General features: G+C 32.9%; 1 protein-coding gene across 3 annotated transcripts; it reads left to right on the forward strand.

The window, feature by feature from the left end:
• Positions 1 to 1,508: 1,508 nt before the first annotated feature.
• LOC136040165 (zinc finger protein 664-like) lies at positions 1,509 to 22,075 on the forward strand. Of its 3 annotated transcripts, none has more exons than XM_065724288.1 (2): positions 1,509 to 1,635; positions 20,423 to 22,075. In XM_065724288.1, exons 1-2 carry the CDS (start codon positions 1,623 to 1,625, stop codon positions 21,919 to 21,921), a joined length of 1,512 nt encoding a protein of 503 aa, XP_065580360.1. In that variant the 5' UTR covers positions 1,509 to 1,622; the 3' UTR covers positions 21,922 to 22,075. The 3 variants fall into 3 exon arrangements, with proteins under 3 accessions (XP_065580360.1, XP_065580362.1, XP_065580361.1); XM_065724290.1 differs by having other exon boundaries at positions 1,526 to 1,664; XM_065724289.1 differs by having other exon boundaries at positions 1,526 to 1,660.
• Positions 22,076 to 22,187: the final 112 nt, after the last annotated feature.

Consider the following 22,187-nt stretch of genomic DNA (forward strand, 5'->3'; position numbering starts at 1 on the left):
TTATGAGTGGCTAGGAGCAGGTTCTCGAGTTGGAAAATTGTTCCATGCCTTACAATATCCTGTGTTATTGCATTAACAGCGGAAATTATCCTCAACATTGTTACATACAATTAATATTTTGGTCTTTGGAATGGATGAATGTTCACTTCAACGTAAGGCTTAGGTCCGATACTTGGTACGATAAAGGAGAGTCTGTAAATTTGCACTAATAGAATTAGCACTCGGCAGGTCCGGTAAGTCTAAATATCACTTGAGTCCAGTCGACAACACTAGTAAGCTAATTCTGTCTCAACTGATCCGAGATTTCGAGTTTGGACTTAACTCTTTCAAGAGTGATTCCGCGCTTGACTATCTTAAGACGGACTGATTACTGTTTCCTGGCTTACTCATGACTGACTGAAATTGACACCCTCGTTTAAATATATTCCTCCCAAAACAATTCCAAGGGTCATTATTGATCTTTCTTTCAGGTATTTGCTCTTACCCATATGCCTGATATTTTCTTCGTGGGAGTTTAAAAATTCAATCAATTTTTGGTTGCGCGCCTGATATGACATGAATTAAAATTCTACTTGGACAAATTTATTTTAATCGAAGGGGCACTAAATATTTTGCCTATAATTATTTAATAGATTTCGTACTTAGAAAAGTATTTTCTTAATGTAAATGAACGAGACATTACTTATTTAAGGGTGAGGCAAACTTTCCTTACTCCAGCCCTCTGTAGTTTTGCGTCCCATTTTTATACAGCCCTATTAACGAAGTCCCACGATACAACCTATCTTATTGCAGTCACCTACTGTTTCTATAATTGGTGTTTGCTAATTGCTTGCTAGATCGATGTACATTTAAAATCTCTGCAAGACGAAAAACTGTTTGAGACGTTTCGACCTTGCTTTAATTATGCTACGAAAGTAATTGACAAGATGACAAATGAAATCATGATTATCAAGTAAAAAGAAAAGGAATCTGTATTTCTTCCACATGATATTTATCTCATTATGCTACAAAATAATCTATCCTCTGTTTGCCCACAAATGCTCCTATTCTTTCGAGGCTGTTTAAGCTGTGAAAAAACACCATGAGCCTTTGCTCTTCCATTCTTATCATCTTCACTAGTTCCATTGTCCTTTATAATAATATTCTTTGATTAAGCTGTCCACGTGATCAATTTATTCTGTTCGACAACCTTATATCCTCTCCTCCTTACTCACATTAGGCTTAGCAACTTAGTTTTCCTAACATTAGTTTTCAAACCTACTTTTGCAGCATTAATCTCAAAAACTCCTTTATTTTGCTGACACGAAATTTCGAGCAGGTCAAATTGTAAACATTTTACAAGTAAGATCTCCCCTTTTCTGCCCAGAATAGCGTTTTAGCTTCAATAAAGTGCTAATATTATGCAGTTCACTACCAAAGACAAAGTCAAACTATCCTACCTACCAGGGCCTGTAGACGACGCGATTTACAATTGCGCTTATTGAAAAATAAAAGACAACATTGGCTTGCTTACTTATTATTTTTCCAAAATTTAGACATGTGCCACCAAGAATTAAAGTCCAATAATAATTTCATTGCTTCGGGTCATTTTTAAACTTGAACCTGTGCAATTGCATCTTTGAATGTGTGAAACGAGTATGTGGAATATGTGATTATTTAGGTTGGTAAGAAAAGTTGGTAGGCTATTAAGCCCTTTGATCTAGAAGATCAAAAGTTGGTCTTCTTGCAACATCGTTGAACAGCAATAAATTGTGCCAAGACATTGCTGAATAGAATATATGTTTGTTGCTCGTTTGTCAGTTTTTTTGGTCAAAACTAGGCAGAAAATTTCAAGGATGGATTTCATAAGGGATTTTTTTTTTTACATTCATAAAAGACAAAAAAAATATAATGTACTTCAAAGTTTGTTATATTATTGTTAACTTATTCTTTAAGTTAAAATAAGACATGATAAAGGAAATTTTAATGGTTCATTGGCCTATGTAACCCATGATAATAGGCTATAATTTCTTTTGAATTGTCTGCCCCTTTCACTCCAAATGGTAGTGAAAAAATTTGGGTAAATTTTGAGTTGGTCATATAAATTAGCTGAGATAAAAGTCAAATTGTCATTTGATGCTTTTTATACTCTTTTGTAGTTCAATAATTGCTTCTGGGGTTACTTGCATATTAAGCCCTTAAAGGGACCCCAAATTTATTTCATTTTTGTAACTACACAAGTAAGTTGTCAACACTAGTTAAGTTATTCAAAAGTGGTTGAAAACATAACACTAGTTTATAAATAATTTGTTCAAGAGTTAAATATATAATAAATAAGTAGTTCCATGGACATGTTACCTTTTTGGTTAATTGATCTTTCCCTTTAAGTATTTCTTAAAGTTCCAACTTAATACCTAAATCCATTCAGGGGATATGCCCTTTTGCTAATCTCTATGCACATAGTGTGTTTTAATTTAATTTAAATTTCCCCTCAATATTTTGTCAAATTTTCCCTTTGCTACATTTATTTTTAAAGGTACTAGTATCATATTAGTAGTGGTAGCAGTAGGAATAGTTATAGCAGTGATAGTTTTGTATTAGTAGTAGCAGTAACAGTAGTAGTAGTGTGTACATGTTGCCTTTTGGTCAGTTGAACATCCTCCTCATGATGTCCTGGAAATTTCATCTTAATATGGTAAGCTGCTACAAAATATTCCTATATACCCTTTTGATAATCTGTATACACATAGTGTGTTTTGATTTTGTTCAAATTTCCCATCAACATTTCTTCAGATGTTCATTTCAGTATCCTCAGCATTAGTAATAATTGCTACAGAAGCAGCAGTTTTTAGTGGTAGTATTGATAGTAGTAGTAATAGTAGCAGTAGTAGTAGTGGTAGTTGTAGTAGTGTGCAAATATTGCCTTTTTGGTCAAATAATCATCTCCCTTTTCATTTCCAGATTATGAGTTATTCCTGAATTCCTACTCAGTATCATTCCTCACTCAGCTATTCCTGAGTTATTCCCTTTTGACAACCTGTATGCAAATAACATGGTTTATTTATTTCAACACTCCCCTCAACTTTCTCTGAAAGGCTCACTCAAATGTCATTTGTTGGTAAATTTATAGCAAACAGTATTACTGGCTTTTGTATAAAGTGAATATACCACTTGATGCATTTTTTTATTCTCTTTACAAATATAATAATTGCTTCTACCAGAAATTCAGATTTAAGCGCTTTTTGACCTCTTAAAAATTACCTAATTACATAAAAAAGGCTTAAAACATTGGTCTCAGACTTTAAAACATTGGACTCAAACATACCATTTCATTATAAATCCATTTTTTTAATGTTATATTATCCACAAGCACTGATTTTCCATGATTAAATTGGATAAATGAATTTTATCAATGTTATGGTGTTTTCTTCTTCCTTGTCACCAAAATTTCAATCAAAGCATGCGTTTTTTGGTCATTTTTTATGGCACTTGGTATTAACCAAGTGACATATAGCAATCACAAATTCTGTTGGTCTGTCTGTTGGTCCTGGTTTTGCTACTTTAGGCACTTCCAGGTAAGCTGGGACAATGAAATTTGGCAAGCGTATCAGGGACCAGACCAGATCAAATTAGAAATAGTCATTTCCTGATTTGACATTCTGGGGGGGGGGGAGTGGGGGGTCGGTTAATTTGGAAAAAATAGAAAAAATAAAGTATTTTTAACTTATGAGTGGGTGATGGGATCTTAATGAAATTTGATGTTTCGAATGATATTGTGTCTCAGAGCTCTTATTTTAAATCCCGACCGGATCTGATGACATTGGGGGGAGTTGGAGGGGGAAACCTAAAATCTTGGAAAACACTTAAAGTGGAGGGATCAGGATGAAACTTGATGGGAAAAATAAGCACAAGTTCCAGATACATGATTGACATAATCGGAACAGATTCGCTCTCTTTGGGGTAGTTGGGGGGGGGGGGGGTAATTCTGAAAAATTTGAAAAAATGAGGTATTTTTAACTTACAAATGGATGATTGGATCTCAGTGAAATTTGATGTTTAGAAGGATATTGTGTCTTAGAGCTCTTATTTTAAATCCCGACCGGATCTGGTGACATTGGAGGGAGGGCTTTGGGAGGGGGAAACCTAAAACTTGGAAAACACTTAGAGTGGAGGGATTGGGATGAAATTTGGTGGGAAAAATAAACACAAGTCCTAGATACATGATTGACATAACCGGAATGGATCCGCTCTCTTTGGGGGAGTTGGGGGTGGGTTAATTCTGAAAAACTTACAAACAGGTGATCACATCTCAATGAAATTTGATATTTAGAAGGATATTGTGTCTCAAAGCTCTTATTTTAAATTCTGATCGGATCTGGTGACATTGGGGGAAGTTTGGGGTAGGGGAACCTAAAATCATGGAAAACGCTTAGATTGGAGGGATCAGGATGAAATTTGGTGGAAAAAATAAACAGAAGTCTTACATACATGATTTACATAATTGGAAAGGATCCGCTCTATTGGGGGGGGGGGTTAATTCTGAAAAATAAGAAAAAATTACGTATTTTTAGCTTACAAAGAAGTAATTGGTTCTTCATGAAACTTCATATTTAGAAGGACTTCAGAACTCAGATATCTTATTTTAAATCTCAACCAGATCAAGCGTAATTGGGGGGGGGGCAGTTGGGGGGCCGAAAATCTTAGAAAATACTTAAAGCAGTGAGATCTGGATGAAACTGGATGGGAAGAATAGAAACCCGTCTAAGATACATGACTGACATAACCAGACCGGCTCTACTCTGCTCTATTGGGGGGGAGTTAATTCTGAAAAATAAGAAAAAATTAGGTATTTTTAACTTACGAAGGACTGATTGGATCTTCATGAAACTTCATGTTTAGAAGGACCTCGTAACTCAGATCTCTTATTTTAAATCTCAACTGGATCAAGCATAAATCTCAACCAGAAATCTTAGAAAATACTTAAAGCTGTGAGATCTGGATGAAACTGGATGGGAAGTATAGAAACCTGTCCAAGATACGTGACTGACATAACCGGACCAGATCTGCTCTCTTTGGTGGAATTGGGGGGGGGGGTGTAATTTTTAAAACTGAGGTATTTGTAACTTACAAAAGGGTGACCAGATCTTAATGAAATTTGATATTTAGAAGGATCTTGTGCTTTAAAGTTCTAATTTTAAATTCTGACCAGATCCTGTGACATTGGGGGGAGTTGGAGGGGGAAACTGGAATTCTTGGAAAATGTGAAAATTGGGGTATTTTTATCTTACGAATAGATACTCGGACCTTAATGAAATTTGATTTTTAGAAGGAATTCATGTCTCAGAGCTCTTATTTCAAATCCCGACCAGATCTTTTGACATTGGGGGGAGTTAAAGGGGGAAATCTTGGAAAAACACTTGGAGTAGAGGAATCGAGATGAAGCTTGGTAGATAGAATAAACAAATGTCCTTGATACGTGATTGACAGAATCGTACTGGATTCGCTCTCTTTGGAGGAGTTGGGGGGAGAGGTTCAGTGATTTGGTGAGTTTGGTGCTTCTGGACGTGCTAGGACGATGAAAATTGGTAGGCGTGTCAGGGAGGTGCACAATTTGACTTGATAAAGTCGTTTTCCCAGATTCGAACATCTGGGAGGCTAAAGGGAGAGGAAAACTTAGAAAAAATGAGGCATTTATAACTTACGAGTGGGTGATTGGATCTTAATGAATTTTGATATTTAGAAGGACATCGTGACTCAGAGCTCTTATTTCAAATCCTGACCGGCATTAAGCCTCTTGTTTTCCTTTTTAAATCAATCTATTGATTCATAGAATTTTGTTAGAGCTCATACCATATGATCTCTTGGCTCTTAGCTCTTCTTTCCTCGTCACAAATGCCATATGAGCTCTTAGCTCTTGTTTACAAAATAATAGGACATTTGAAATTGCAAATCTGTAATAGTTTAGAAACAAATTTGGGTTATATATTTGCACATCAGGGGGGTGGGGGTAAAGCATAGTATAACATAGTGTAATAGTATAACTGGCATTTGTAATAGTCGGATTTCATGTTTTTGACCAAAAACGCATGCTTTTATTTTAAATTTGATGTCAATGAAGAAGAAAATGTCATAACATTGGAAAAATTAATTTATCCAAAATAATATTGGAAAATCAGTGCTTGTGGATTATATAACATTAAAAAAAATGGATTTATAATGAAACAGTAAGTTTGAGATCAATGTTATAAGGTATTTAAGGTTTTAGACCAATTTTTTTAGCCTTTTTTATACCCCATATTTAGGTCATTTTTAAGAGGTCAAAAAGTGCTTAAATCTGAATTTCCAGTATAAGTGATTATTTTATTTGTAAAGAGCATAAAAAAAAGGCATCAAGTGGTATATTCACTTTATACGAAAGCCAGTAATACTGTTTGCTATAAATTTACCCATTTGTCTTCTCGAAAAGCATAGGATTAACATGTTCACCTTTCTCAGTAACATATGCTATCAGAGGCAACACTATAGCATTGCCTATAGTAAAGGCTATGGAGCCTTAATGCTTTTGTATTTTTTTTCCTAGTGGCACTTTTATGGAAGGGGTAGCTGTGTAAACTTAGGAGGAGGCTCATTTGATTGAATATTGTAAGTTCTAATGCCCTTTTTAAGAGTAAAAAATGACTAGAGGGCATTTAGCTCCCCATGTCCTTTCCCCCCAAATGCATCCAATAAAAATTTTGAGATAGCCATTTTATTAAAAACAGTTCAAGGATCAGAAAACAGAAACTCCAGGGTCAACACAACCCCCCAGAGCCTGGGGTAACTGTTGTAAGCTGTGTCATGAGGATATATAGGCCTAAGGTTCTTAGGCGAGGGGTGGTCATATAAGCTTCAGGGGAGGCTCATTTGATTCAAAATCAGAACTTTTAATCATTGTTTTAAGAGTCAAAAGTGTTCAGAGGGAAACCAGCCAATCTCCGTCCCCCCCTTCCCGTGCCCTTTTTTGAACAGGGTATAATATTTTTTCAAAAGGGTTCAAACTTTGGAGGAGGCTCATTTGGTTTTATATTAGAATTTCTGTTTCCCTTTTAAAGAGTAAAAAATTCTCTGAGGACAAACTAACCCCAGAGACTGGTGGGGCAAGGGTTGTAAGTTTTTTCCTGAGGCCATATAAGGTTTTTATGGAAGGAATTGTTGTATAAACTTTGGAGGGGGCTCAAATGATGAGAAATTCAAAGTTTTTCTTCCCTTTTTTAAGAATGAAGTGATCAGAGCGCAATAAGCCTCCCACATCGTCTTTTTCCCCAAATACATTTAATTCTTCAAATGTATCCTTCGGGATTGATACAATCCCCAGAGCCTGGGCAAGGGTTGTAATGTATGCCTCAAGGGCATATAAAGTTTTTATGACTGTGGCAGTCATATAAATTTTGGAGGAAGCTTATTTGATTGGAAATCGAAAGTTATAGTTCCTTTTTAAGAGTCTGAAGTGATTGGAGAGCAACTAGTCCCCACCCATCCAGTCCTCCTTTTCCCAAATGTATTGGGTCGAAATTTTGACATTACTATTTTGTTAAAAATAGTTCAAGGATCATATAACAAAACTCCAACTCCCCATGGCCAGGGCAAATGTTGTAAGTTGTACCATGCCGTCATCTGAGTTTTTTTATGGAATGGTTGGTTGTATAAACTTTGGAGGGGGACTCAAATGACTAGAAATCGAAAGTTCTAGTTCCCTCTTTAGGAATCAAGTGGTCAGAGGGAAACTAGCCCTCCCCCTAAAACCAGCTTTTCCTTAAAGGCATCCAATCGAATTATATGGAAGTGGCAGTTGTATAAACTTTGGAGGAAGCTTATTTGATTGGAAATTGAAACTTTTAGTTCCTTTTTTTAGAGTCAAAAGTCATCAAAGGGCAACTAGCTCTCCCTCCCTGTCCCCCACCCCCACGGTCTCGTTTCCCCAAATGTACCGGGTCGAAATTTGGAGAGAGAACCTAACCATTCTGCTAAAAATTGTTTAAAGATCATATAGCAATTCCTCCAGGATTGACACAACCCCACAGAGCCCAGGGGTATGGGTTACAGGTTATAATCCAAGGCTATGTTAGGTTTTTATGTATGGGTTGGTCATATAAATCTTGGAGGACACTCATTTGCTTAAAAATAGAAAGTTCTAGCTCCATTTGTAAAATTCAAGAGTAATCAGATGGCAACCAGCCCCCCCCCCCTCTCCTACACGTCGTTTTTTCCTTAATGGTTGTGATCAAAGTCTTAAGTTAGCCTTTTTGTTCAAATTTGTAGAGTAAAAAGTTATCAAAGGGCAACCAGCCCCCCTTCCTCTCGCTTCCTTTTTCCTCGAAGGTATCCAGTTAATATTTTGAGATAGGCATTTTGTTCAAAATAGTCCAAAGGCCAAAAGACTATGCCTCCAGTGTTACCCCCCCCCCTCCATACCATAGCCCCGAGGGAAAGGGCTGTAAGCTATGCACATGTATTATTGTCACTTTGATAGGCTACTTTGTTTGCTTTGATAGTTGTTTAATCTGATATTATTACTTTGATACTAGTTTTGATGAAACTTTGATGTTGGAATAAAAAAATCGATTTTGAAATAGGGAATTTTGAAAAACTTGTAACTATGGCAATCAAAAACGAAAAGAAATTAATAAAATAAAACTTTCTAAAAAAGAAGTTTTTCAATGAAAAGAAAGGCCATATTACACTTAGGATCAGCAGAAATAAAACTTTATAATAATTCAAAATCAAAGCAACCAAAAATTATTATAAAGAATAAAATAAACTCATAAGGAGGGGAAAAATTAAATAAACAAGCATAGCAAATCGAACATACAACAGGTATTTACATAAATGAATAAATAAATCTTTAAAAGAGTAAAGCTTAAATTGAGTATGCTGATCAAGATTAAAACAACCAAAAGATCTGTTACTATTAAAGAATAAATAATACCCAAAACGAACAGAAATTAAATGAACACTCATAGTCAAATAAATGGTTAGATAGTTAAATAAACACTCAAACACAGTAAGTGCTAATATAACACATAAAACTTGTGTAAAACAAGTAAAACAACTATATGTCTTAAACAGTCTTGTAAAGAACTACTAAAATTAAACTGAATATTTGATATATAATGATATTAATTGCTGAAAGCTCATCATTTCATGATTTTTTTTTTCACTGCAATTTTCGTTTCATTTTCAGCTCAGAAATATACTTATAATGTGGTTCGTTTTTAGTAAAGCACCAAATACGCAGTAGGCTTTAGACTTTTACAGTTAGTGAAATGTGTAGCAGCTAAACTCTTGTTGGTTGTGAAAAAAAAAACTGTTTTTTGAACAGTCCTTGAAAGAACTAATAAGATTAAATTGAATATCTTATATATAGTGATATTAATTGCTGAAAGCTTGTTAGTTCAAGATTTTATTTCACTGTAGTTTTCATTTATTTTCAATGTTGTAATAAGTAAAAAAGACAATATTTGTAATATAATTCATTTTCAGTAATGCGCCAATGACGCAGAAGACTATTTTGTGAAAAGACTATTGTGAAAAAAAAACTGTTTTTTGAACAGTCTTTGAAAGAACTAATAAAATTAAATTGAATATTTTATATATAGTGATATTAATTGCTGAAAGCTTGTTAGTTCAAGATTTTATTTCACTGTAGTTTTCATTTATTTTCAATGTTGTAATAAGTAAAAAAGACAATATTTGTAATATAATTCATTTTCAGTAATGCGCCAATGACGCAGAAGACTATTTTGTGAAAAGACTATTGTGAAAAAAAAACTGTTTTTTGAACAGTCTTTGAAAGAACTAATAAAATTAAATTGAATATCTTATATATAGTGATATTAATTGCTGAAAGCTTGTTAGTTCAAGATTTTATTTCACTGTAGTTTTCATTTATTTTCAATGTTGTAATAAGTAAAAAAGACAATATTTGTAATATAATTCATTTTCAGTAATGCGCCAATGACGCAGAAGACTATTTTGTGAAAAGACTATTGTGAAAAAAAAACTGTTTTTTGAACAGTCTTTGAAAGAACTAATAAAATTAAATTGAATATTTTATATATAGTGATATTAATTGCTGAAAGCTTGTTAGTTCAAGATTTTATTTCACTGTAGTTTTCATTTATTTTCAATGTTGTAATAAGTAAAAAAGACAATATTTGTAATATAATTCATTTTCAGTAATGCGCCAATGACGCAGAAGACTATTTTGTGAAAAGACTATTGTGAAAAAAAAACTGTTTTTTGAACAGTCTTTGAAAGAACTAATAAAATTAAATTGAATATTTTATATATAGTGATATTAATTGCTGAAAGCTTGTTAGTTCAAGATTTTATTTCACTGTAGTTTTCATTTATTTTCAATGTTGTAATAAGTAAAAAAGACAATATTTGTAATATAATTCATTTTCAGTAATGCGCCAATGACGCAGAAGACTATTTTCTGAAAAGACTATTGTGAAAAAAAAAACTGTTTTTTGAACAGTCTTTGAAAGAAATAAAAAAAATTAAATTGAATATCTTATACATAGTGATATTAATTGCTGAAAGCTTGTTAGTTCAAGATTTTATTTCACTGTAGTTTTCATTTATTTTCAATGTTGTAATAAGTAAAAAAGACAATATTTGTAATATAATTCATTTTCAGTAATGCGCCAATGACGCAGAAGACTATTTTGTGAAAAGACTATTGTGAAAAAAAAAACTGTTTTTTGAACAGTCTTTGAAAGAACTAATAAAATTAAATTGAATATCTTATATATAGTGATATTAATTGCTGAAAGCTTGTTAGTTCAAGATTTTATTTCACTGTAGTTTTCATTTTATTTTCAATGTTGTAATAAGTAAAAAAGACAATATTTGTAATATAATTCATTTTCAGTAATGCGCCAATGACGCAGAAGACTATTTTCTGAAAAGACTATTGTGAAAAAAAAAACTGTTTTTTGAACAGTCTTTGAAAGAAATAAAAAAAATTAAATTGAATATCTTATACATAGTGATATTAATTGCTGAAAGCTTGTTAGTTCAAGATTTTATTTCACTGTAGTTTTCATTTATTTTCAATGTTGTAATAAGTAAAAAAGACAATATTTGTAATATAATTCATTTTCAGTAATGCGCCAATGACGCAGAAGACTATTTTCTGAAAAGACTATTGTGAAAAAAAAAACTGTTTTTTGAACAGTCTTTGAAAGAAATAAAAAAAATTAAATTGAATATCTTATACATAGTGATATTAATTGCTGAAAGCTTGTTAGTTCAAGATTTTATTTCACTGTAGTTTTCATTTATTTTCAATGTTGTAATAAGTAAAAAAGACAATATTTGTAATATAATTCATTTTCAGTAATGCGCCAATGACGCAGAAGACTATTTTGTGAAAAGACTATTGTGAAAAAAAAACTGTTTTTTGAACAGTCTTTGAAAGAACTAATAAAATTAAATTGAATATTTTATATATAGTGATATTAATTGCTGAAAGCTTGTTAGTTCAAGATTTTATTTCACTGTAGTTTTCATTTATTTTCAATGTTGTAATAAGTAAAAAAGACAATATTTGTAATATAATTCATTTTCAGTAATGCGCCAATGACGCAGAAGACTATTTTCTGAAAAGACTATTGTGAAAAAAAAAACTGTTTTTTGAACAGTCTTTGAAAGAAATAAAAAAAATTAAATTGAATATCTTATACATAGTGATATTAATTGCTGAAAGCTTGTTAGTTCAAGATTTTATTTCACTGTAGTTTTCATTTATTTTCAATGTTGTAATAAGGAAAAAAGACAATATTTGTAATATAATTCATTTTCAGTAATGCGCCAATGACGCAGAAGACTATTTTGTGAAAAGACTATTGTGAAAAAAAAACTGTTTTTTGAACAGTCTTTGAAAGAACTAATAAAATTAAATTGAATATCTTATATATAGTGATATTAGTTGCTGAAAGCTTGTTAGTTCAAGATTTTATTTCACTGTAGTTTTCATTTTATTTTCAATGTTGTAGTAAGTAAAAAAGACAATATTTGTAATATAATTCATTTTCAGTAATGCGCCAATGACGCAGAAGACTATTTTGTGAAAAAAAAACTGTTTTTTGAACAGTCTTTGAAAGAACTAATAAAATTAAATTGAATATCTTATATATAGTGATATTAATTGCTGAAAGCTTGTTAGTTCAAGATTTTATTTCACTGTAGTTTTCATTTTATTTTCAATGTTGTAATAAGTAAAAAAGACAATATTTGTAACATAAATCATTTTCAGTAATGCGCCAATGACACAGAAGACTATTTTTTTTACAGTTAGAGAGGGTGTCAGTAGCCAGACTATCAATTACTTGTTATATGTTTGTTTGCTATAATTGGTTGTTTAATTTCTGTTCTTTTTGGGTTCTATTTATTCTTTAATAGTAAAAGTTTTTTGTTCGTTTTAAGTTTCATTTGCATATTCAATTTAAGTTTTACTTATTTTAAGAATTATCTATTTATTTACAGTAGTACCTGTTTTATGTTCGTTTATTATGACTGTTTATTTAGTTCCTGTTCATTTTAGGTTTCATTTATTTCTTAATAGTGATTTCTGGTCGTTTTGATTTTGAAATAAGGTTTTTATTTCTGATGAATAAATAGTCCTGATCTCATAGCCTTTGTAAAATTGAGTTATTTTGTTAACATATCAAACAGTTCGTGATAATGAACTGTAAGAAAGGAGCGACCCGGTTCAATAGCAACCGAAACTCTAAAAAACTGAATTTTGATACCAACAGATACATCAAAAGAATCAGATTTTTATGCTGATTTGAAATATATAAGTTTTATAAAGTTTAGTCATGCCCATCAAAAGTTAAGAGCCTGAGAAAATTTGCATTATTTTCAAAAAAAGGGGCAAACATTCCCTAAAAGTCTAAGAATCGTAATGAGAATCACACTGTCAGATTCAGCGTATTAGAGAACCCTACTATTGGAGTTTGAAGCTCCTATCTGCAAAAATGTGGAATTTTTTTTATTTTTTCCAGAAGAAAGGTCAGAGATGCGTGTTTATTTGTTGTTTTCTTTTGTGTTTTTTTCAGCAGGGGTGTCAACCCAGTGGTCCTCTAATATAGCGAGAGGGCTCATGCGAACGGAGATTAAAAGTTCTGGTGCCTTTTTTAAGTGACCAAAGAAATCGGAGAGCAGCTAGGCTCCCTCCCACGCCTATTTTGTCCCGAAAGTTATCCAATCAAAATTTTGAAATAGCCATTTCGTTCAGCATAGTTGAAAAATATAATAACTATGTCTTTGATGATGGCTCAATTCCCCACAGTCCCGGGTCCCATAATTCACAGTCCCATAATTCCCGGAGGAAGGACTGCAAAATGTGAACTTTGCCTGTTGTTCACATATGGTATAGGTTATTGCAAAATATACAGATGTTTTCAGGGTTTTTTTTTCTGATAGGGGTTGCGGGGAGGGGTTACATGGGAGGATCTTTCCTTAGAGAAATTTTCCATGGGGGAGGGGAATTTTCCATGAAGGGGGTGCTAGATTTTCCAGAATTATTTTAAAATGATCAGAAATTAAAAAAAACAAGCTTTTTCATGTGAAAGTAAGGAGCAACAAAAAAAACTTAAAATGAACAAAAATTATTACGTATATGAGGGGCGCAATGTTTTTTAAGCTAATTTTTTTAGTGCTTTCAAAAGAGCTATTTATTCTAATTAAACAGCCTTTGTGATTCAGGGGTCATTCTTAAAGATTTGGAACACAATTTTAATTTTAGCGTAAAGAGCGAGGTATTGACGAGGGGGCGAACCCCTCATATACATAATAATTTCTGTTCGTTTTGTGGTATAGTGTTGCTGTGTTGCTCCTTACTTTCAGTTGACAAAACTTGTTTTTTCTTATTTAGTATTGTTCAAAAATCATAACGCTGTGTCTCGAAAATTACCAAAACTGTAATTTGACCATTTTTCTAACAATTTTTGTGTGCTATCCAAGCAAAACTTTGCTATTCTAACATTGTTAAAAAATAATGTCATATCAAATCACTGTTGGAGGATTTAAAGGGCAAATTTTACTAAAAGGGTAAAATTGAATATATAGCGGTATTGTTAAAAACGATGAAGCAACGTTTGTTAGAGACTAAAGAGCTTATTAATTTGAAAATTTTCTCGGAATTTTGAAAATTTTTGTTCTTTTAATTTTATTTACTATATGAACACGTTGTCCAGTTAGTGGCAATTTTTCCTATGGTATTTGGAATTGGAAATCAGGTGCTGATCATTTCGTTTTCAAAGTGAAGTTTTTTGGATCTTTTTTTTTATTTGGTTATTAATTTATTTGTGTTTGGATCTAGTTGAAGATCAATTGTCACAAAATATTTAAGGTCTTACGAGCAGGAACGGCCAGATAGTGACTCCTGAAAATGCATAATTCGTGTTGCTAAAATGGCAGCTACTTTGGATAATTACTAAAACTAATAGTAAATAATTATAGTAAAAAACCAGAGCTAAGAGCTCATATGGCACTTGTGACGAGGTCGGAAGAACCAAGAGCTTATATGGTATCAGCTCTAGCAAAATTCGAAGAATCAATAGATTCCTTTAAAAGGAAAATCAGAGGCTTAATGTCGGTCGGGATTTAAAATAAGAGCTCTGAGTCACGAGGTCCTTCTAAAAATCAAATTTCATTAAGATCCGATCACCCACTCGTAATTAAAAAATACCTCAATTTTTCTGATTTTTCCAAATTAACAACCCCCAGCTCCCTCAAACAGAACGGATCCGTACCAGTTATGTCAATCTCGTATCTATAACTTGTGCTTATTCTTCCCACCAAGTTTCATCCTAATCTCTCCACTCTAGGGGTTTTCCAAGATTTCCAGTTTCCAAGATTTCTGTTCCCTCCCTCCAACCCTCTATGTCGCCGGATCCGATTCGAATTGAAAATGGAGCATCTGAGACATAAGATGCTTTTATATATCAAGTTTCATTAAGATCCGATCACCCATTCGTAAGATACCTCGATGTTGACGTTTTCCAAGAATTCCAATTTCCCCTCCAACTCCCTTCAGTGTCATCGGATCTGGTCGAGATTTAAAATGAGAGTTCTAAAGCACAAGATCCTTCTATATATCAAATTTCATTAAGATCTGATCACCCGTTCGTAAGTTACAAATACCTCATTTTTTTTATAATTTTTCCGAATTGCTTCCCCCCCCCCTAACTCCACCAAAGAGAGCGGATCCGGTCCGGTTATGTCAGTCACCTATCTTAAACTTTTGATTATTCTTTCCACCAAGTTTCATCCTGATCTCTCCGCTTTAAGCGTTTTCCAAGATTTCCAGTCCTTCTCCCCCCTAATGACACTAGATCTGGTCGGGATTTAAAATAAGAAATCTGAGTTTCGATGTCCTTCTAAATATGAAATTTCATTAAGATACGATCACTCCTTCTTAAGCCAAAATTACCTCATTTTTTCTAATTTTTTAGAATTAACCCTCCCCCCCCAACTCCCCCAAAGAGAACAGATCCGTTCCGGTTATGTCAATCACGTATCTAGGACTTCTGCTTATTTTTCCCGCCAAGTTTCATCCCGATCCCTCCATTCTAAGCGTTTTCCAAGATTTTAGGTTCCCCCCCAACTCCCCCCAATGTCTCCAGATCTGGTTGGGATTTAAAATAAGAGCTCTGAGACACGATATCCTTCCAAACATCAAATTTCATTAAGATCCCATCACCCGCTCGTAAGTTAAAAATACTTCATTTTCTCTATTTTTTCCAAATTAACCGACCCCCCACTTCCCCCTCCAAATGGTCAAATCGCGAAAACGACTATTTCTAATTTGATATGGTCCGGTCCCTGATACGCCTGCCAAATTTCATCGTCCTAGCTTACCTGGAAGTGCCTAAAGTGGCAAAACTAGGACAGACAGACAGACCGACAGAATTTGCGATTGCTATATGTCACTTGGTTAATACCAAGTGCCATAACCAGTAAAATAGTAATATTAAAAAATAACAAATAAATTTTATCAAATATTTGGAAAGAGCATAAATAAGCTTTCCTGCTCTGAGAGGCAAAAAATATATTTAACTATTAATATATATTAATTAATAATTTAAATAATATGTAAATTATGTGCAGAATTGACTGTTTGACTGGCCTGACAAGATATTTTGATTTTAAGTAAGGAATAGATTATATGTTAAAGAACATTTCTGAAATTGAAATTGAAAATTTTCTGAAATTCACTGAAATTGAAAATTTCAGTGCGTCAAGCATCAAAACCATCAGTAAACCAATCAGTATTGTAGGTTTTAAGTAAGAGTAAAGCTGTAGCAAGACCAGAGACCATCTTCCTGGGTCCTAGTTTATATATTGAATTGGATTGGGAATATGTCACGTTTCCAACTCAGTAAAAGCCTAACTTGTTCTATTTTCTGAAACGCAATTTTCTGCTATGTGCAATTTCCGAAACTAAAGTAAAAATTCACCCTTTTTGAGCTTTGATTTCCTCCTCTCCTAGGAAAAAAAAATGGGGAAAAAGTATTAAATTATTAAGCATCTTCATTGATGAAGCAGTTACGCCATCTACAAAATAAGCCCTAATTTGTAGATGGTGTCCTAATTTAGACTTCAAATCTGATTATTGGAGACCTGAGCCCTAATTTAGACTTCAAATCTGATTATGAGAGACCAGCTTTTAAATTTTAGCAGGCTCTTCATTAAAAAAATATCATAAAACTAATCATATCTCAAATGCTTTGAACTTCTGAAGAAGTTTAGCCTTTGCTTTCAACCGTAAAAAGACACAATCGGCTTTGCGTTGCTTTGAATGAGTCACTTTTGTGTATTTTTAGGGACTTTGTGCTGCTACTCTCTCTTGTAAAATTGGAGCATTGTGAAAAAAACATCAACATCTTATTGTAATAATGATTCCAAAATTTAACACGGCAAAAGACAAACAAAATGGGAAAATACTTATAAAAGAAAAATAACAAGGATAAGTAAATAAATAAATATCGGGCAGGAGGGGCATGGGAGGCCATCCCAGACACAGGGACACAAAAACAAAACACACAAATAAGAAGATCAAATAATTTAATTTTCCATCATCAATGGTGAATAATCAAAAATTTAGCAAACAATCTTTAATATTTGCTTTTTTAAATTTAGTTGAGATTTTTGGGATGGATCAACCAGAATTTTATCATTCAGCTTATAATTGTTAGCAATGAAGGGTATATGGTATCTAATCGAAAACCTTGACCTTTCAGAACTTACATAAGGAATTCGGTACATCCCAGACCTCTGACAATCCGAACGAGGATATAAAATTAACAGAGATTTGTCATAGAAATAATTTTTTGAATTTTGGATTTGAAAATGCCATATGGAAGTATTTAATGCTCGTATATCATTTAAATCTAACAAATTTAAGAAGAGTAATAATGTTTTAGTTTCCGAAGCATTTTCAAGTTTTGAAGGTCAACGTAAAAAATTTCCAAGAATTCTTATTGCCCTATTTTGTAGGGTTTTATACGCTTCCAAAATGTATTAGGATATACAATTGAGAGTAATTCAAATAAGAAGTAATTAGAGAGTGGTAAATTATTTTTAAAATGGTAAAATGAAAAATATTTTTCACACGATACATTGACCCAATATACATTGTCGTCCCCAAAGACATAGACAAAAGTCGTCCCCAAAGACATAGTTATTAGGTCTTTCGACTATGCCAAACCACATGGCTATCTCAAAATTTTGACCCGGTGACTTTGGGAAAAAATGAGTGTGGGAGAGGGCCTAGGTGCCTTTCGATTTTTGGTCTCTTAAAAAGGTCGCTAGAGCTTTTAATTATCGTTAGAATGAGCCCTCTCACGAAATTCTATGACCACCGGTTCGATGCGATCACCCCTGGGGAAAAAAACAACAACAAAAAACAAATGAACACGCATCCGTGATCTGTCTTCAGGCAAAAAATACAAAATTCCACATTTTGTAGATAGGAGCTTGAAACTTGTACTGAAGGGTTCTCTGATACGCTGAATCTGACGGTGTGATTTTCGTCAAGATTCAATGACATTTAGGGGGTGTTTCCCCCTATTTTCTAAAATAATGCAAATTTTCTCAGGTTCGTAACTTTTGATGGGTAAGACTGAACTTGATGAAACTTATATATTTAAAATCGGCATAAAAGTATAATTCTTTTGATTTAACTATTGGTATCAAAATTCCTTTTTTAGACTTTCGGTTACTATTGAGCCGGGTCGCTCCTTACTAGTTGAAATAGACCTAGTTGAATTTGCCTACTAGTTGAACTAGTTTGAATAGGAGAAAGCTCCCTCTTGTAAAGTATTATCAGACTATTGCCTACAAGTTGAAATAGCCTAGTTGAATTTGCCTGCTAGTTGAACTAGTTCAAATAGGAGAGCTCCCTCTTGTAAAGTATTATCAGACTATCATTTATCAAAAATAATTGACAGTATTGATACTGTATGATAGCTAAGAGCTAAGTTTGAAATCTGCTTAGTATTTGTCATAGTGTGAAAACCATATTGGAAATACGTTCAAAACATGCGAAATCGGGCAATATCTAAACCAAGTTTAGAAGATTTTCTAAGGAAGTGTTAGTCACATCATGTTTGTGACTCTAAATATATAAATGGCACTAAAATTTGTTTTAGTTACTGAATAGAGGGGATAAAATTACTGAATATTACGATTGCTGAATAGAGGGGATAAAACATATATCAATAAAAATTTGGAACTGGATGTTAACAGCTGCAGCAGTAGCAGCAGCAGTAGCAGTAGCAGCAGAAGCAGCAACTTTGAAGAGAAACCCTTGACCCATAACACAGTGAAATCTGGAAACGCTTTTTTAAAGGAACTGTATTGCGGTAAAAAGAAAATTTTAAATATAGCTTTAATAAATAAAATATAATCTTATAATGTGAAAATTATGTCAAGTAAGAGTTAGTAAACAATAAATACATTATGCAGAATAGTTGTTTCAAATGATAGATTTTTGTATTACTATTTTTAAAAAAGCCTAAACCCCCTCTTACAGGAGGTGACGTCAAGTTAAAGCAAGCCAGATGACTATTAGAAACCCTTATTAGACCTTCAGACCTTATTGACCTATTTAGACCTTATTGGATCTGACGTCAGAAACCCTTCTTAGACCTCAATCTTTTTATTGTCTTTGAAACGTTTTCTTAGATAATGTAGATTGGTTTCAATGAACAAAAAAAGTACAAAAAGAAAGAAATCGATAGAAACTTGAATGAAAATAAAATTGAATGAATTTACTTTTAAGTTTAGTTCTCTACTTGTTTATCTGCCAATCTTACATTTATCATCATGTCAATCACTTTTGGGAGAACATTGATGTTTTGCATAAAACATGGCAAAAAAAATCAGTAAAGTAAAAAATTACCTCTGCTGCACTAGTATAACTTTTTAGTTAATTAAAAAGAAAGTTTTTATATTAATGTTGAGAGGCTCAAGATCATCTCTTGTTATTGCTTCTATTTGAGTTCATCTTAATTTTTAAGCCCATATGGTAGTTTTTGCGATCCCTTCCGTGGACTTCATCTCAAGTGAATGGAGAATTATGGTAAAGGATAGATATCGGGGGGGAGGGGGTTAAAAAAATCACTTAACATTTATTTTTAGAGTTTTAATTGTTTTCCTAAGCGGAACTATGATGAACAATCATTACTTTATTAGAGTGAGGAAATTTCTGTTCGTCAAATTTGTAAGTCTATTTAGTAAAACTACACCCCACCCTCCTCATTTATTCTTGGCACGGTGTACTTTGTTATCGTTCAGAATTTAATATTCGCTCTCTACTGAGATCATAAAACCATTTATAAATAATAAAATAAGTACAACCTCGAGAGATATAGAATAGGAAGTTATTCACTGAAAATGTAATAAAATTATTAAATAATAATATTATTTAAGTCAGTAATAAAGATTGCTAAGTAATAAAAGATTTAATGAAAGTAATTTTTAAAGTTTTTTAAAAGTAATTTAATTTAAGTCAGTAAAATCTAGTAATATAAGTCAGTATTTTTTTTACCTGATATTATTTTGCAACATTTTAAGTTTTAAACCCTACAAAGGTAATTTTCATTATTCAAACTCTAATTATTTTATGAAACGATCTAATTTAAATTTCATTAATTAAATTAATGAAAATGTAAATTTCAATCTAATTTCTAAATTTAAATTTCGATCTAATTTAAATTTCCCTTTTTATGTAATTACTTAAACAACCTGATGAAAGCGATGCTAGACAATGTAAATCCCAATCTTGTACAACTTATCGAATGCTTGTCTTTGTTTTATAATTGTTATGATGCTAATTTTTTCTTTATGTTTTATTAATCTCAATAAAAAAAATGTTTCTTTACTGTAGGAATGATCCATTCTACTGTGTATAGTTTTGATGGCGGGAGTCAACGAAAATTCTTAGGCCCAGAACCGTTCCTTGTTCTGAAAAAGCTTTCAGAAAAGGCTATTGAAGAATTAACTGCCGGTATATGGCGTTGCGGCAGCTGTGGAAAGGCCGAAAAATCGTTTTTGATACTAGATCTTCACATCGACACTGGATGTGAAGAACTTTCACCAATAGAGTGTGACGTCTGTCCTGCAGTAGTTCGTAGTTACAGAGATTTTGTTGCCCATTTCTTGGAACACCAAATGGGGGAGACAAGGAAATGTCCTATTTGTTTACAGGAATGTATCGGGGATATAAGACAACATCTAATCCTAAAAGGTCACTTTAGACCAAACATGTCTGAACTAGACCAAAAGGAGACTACATCACTTGTTCTTTCACAGAATCCGTCTAGAACCGGCTGCTTAAATCCATTTGAATTGGGATCAGGGCCAGACGCTTTATTCGATCAGAAAACGCATTTGGATAACTGTTTGCACAGCAAAAAGCACAGAAAATTAGAAAGATGTAAACGAATATATATAGAGAAAAAACCCTTCAAATGTAACGTATGTAAGAAATTTTTTTCTGCACCATGGAAGTTGGATACTCATCAAAGAGTGCATACAGGCGAAAAACTATTTAAATGTGATCTGTGCAAGAAACGCTTTTCTACATTACGTAATTTGAATATACATCAACGATGCCATACTGGCGAGAGACCTTTTAAATGTGATCTGTGTAAGAAATGCTTTGCTGACTCAAGCAATTTGAATATACATCAACGATGCCATACTGGCGAGAGACCTTTTAAATGTGATCTGTGTAAGAAATGCTTTGCTGACTCAAGCAATTTGAATGTGCACCAAAGAGTTCACACTGGTCAGAAACCATTTGAATGTGATATATGTAACAAGAAATTTTCTCGATCAAGCAATTTGAATGTGCATAAAAGATTGCATACAGGTGAAAAACCTTTTAAGTGTGATTTATGTCACAAGAGTTTCTCTTTAGCAGGCAATTTGAAAAAACATCAAGGAGTACATACTGGCGCGAAACCATTTAAATGTGATGTATGTAATAAAGGCTTTTCTGCATCAAGTGATTTGAGGAAACATCAAAGAGTGCATACTGGTGTGAAACCATTTAGATGCGATTTATGTCACAAGAGTTTCTCTTTAGCAGGCAATTTGAAAAAACATCAAAGAGTACATACTGGCGTGAAACCATTTAAATGTGATGTATGTAATAAAGGTTTTTCTGCATCAAGTGATATGAGTAAACATCAAAGAGTGCACACTGGCGAGAAACCATTCAAATGCGATGTTTGTAAGAAATGCTTTTCTACATCAGGTGATTTGACTAGGCATAAACGATGTCATACAGGTGAGAGACCTTTCAAATGTGATCTATGTAAGAAAAACTTTGCTAACTCAGGCAATTTAAATGTGCACCAAAGATTACATACTGGTGAGTAACCATTTAAATTGTATTTATGCAAGAGAAGCTATGAAGAGAGATAGTGTATAGTTTATATTAAAAACTTCTGATCCTAAAAAGTGAGGATTTGATGTGAACCTCACCTTTCTTATCTTTTTATAACGGTTCTATAATGTAACGGTTTTATAACAGTATCTTTTTATGAGGCTCTTATCTTTTTATAATGGTGCCAAGACCATTTGTATTACTAAAAATTGAATAGAATAAAAAGGCTAAAGAAAGAAACAGGAAAAAGAACAGTTGT

The sequence above is a fragment of the Artemia franciscana genome, chromosome 20, assembly GCF_032884065.1.
Source record: "Artemia franciscana chromosome 20, ASM3288406v1, whole genome shotgun sequence".
NCBI lineage: Eukaryota > Metazoa > Arthropoda > Branchiopoda > Anostraca > Artemiidae > Artemia > Artemia franciscana.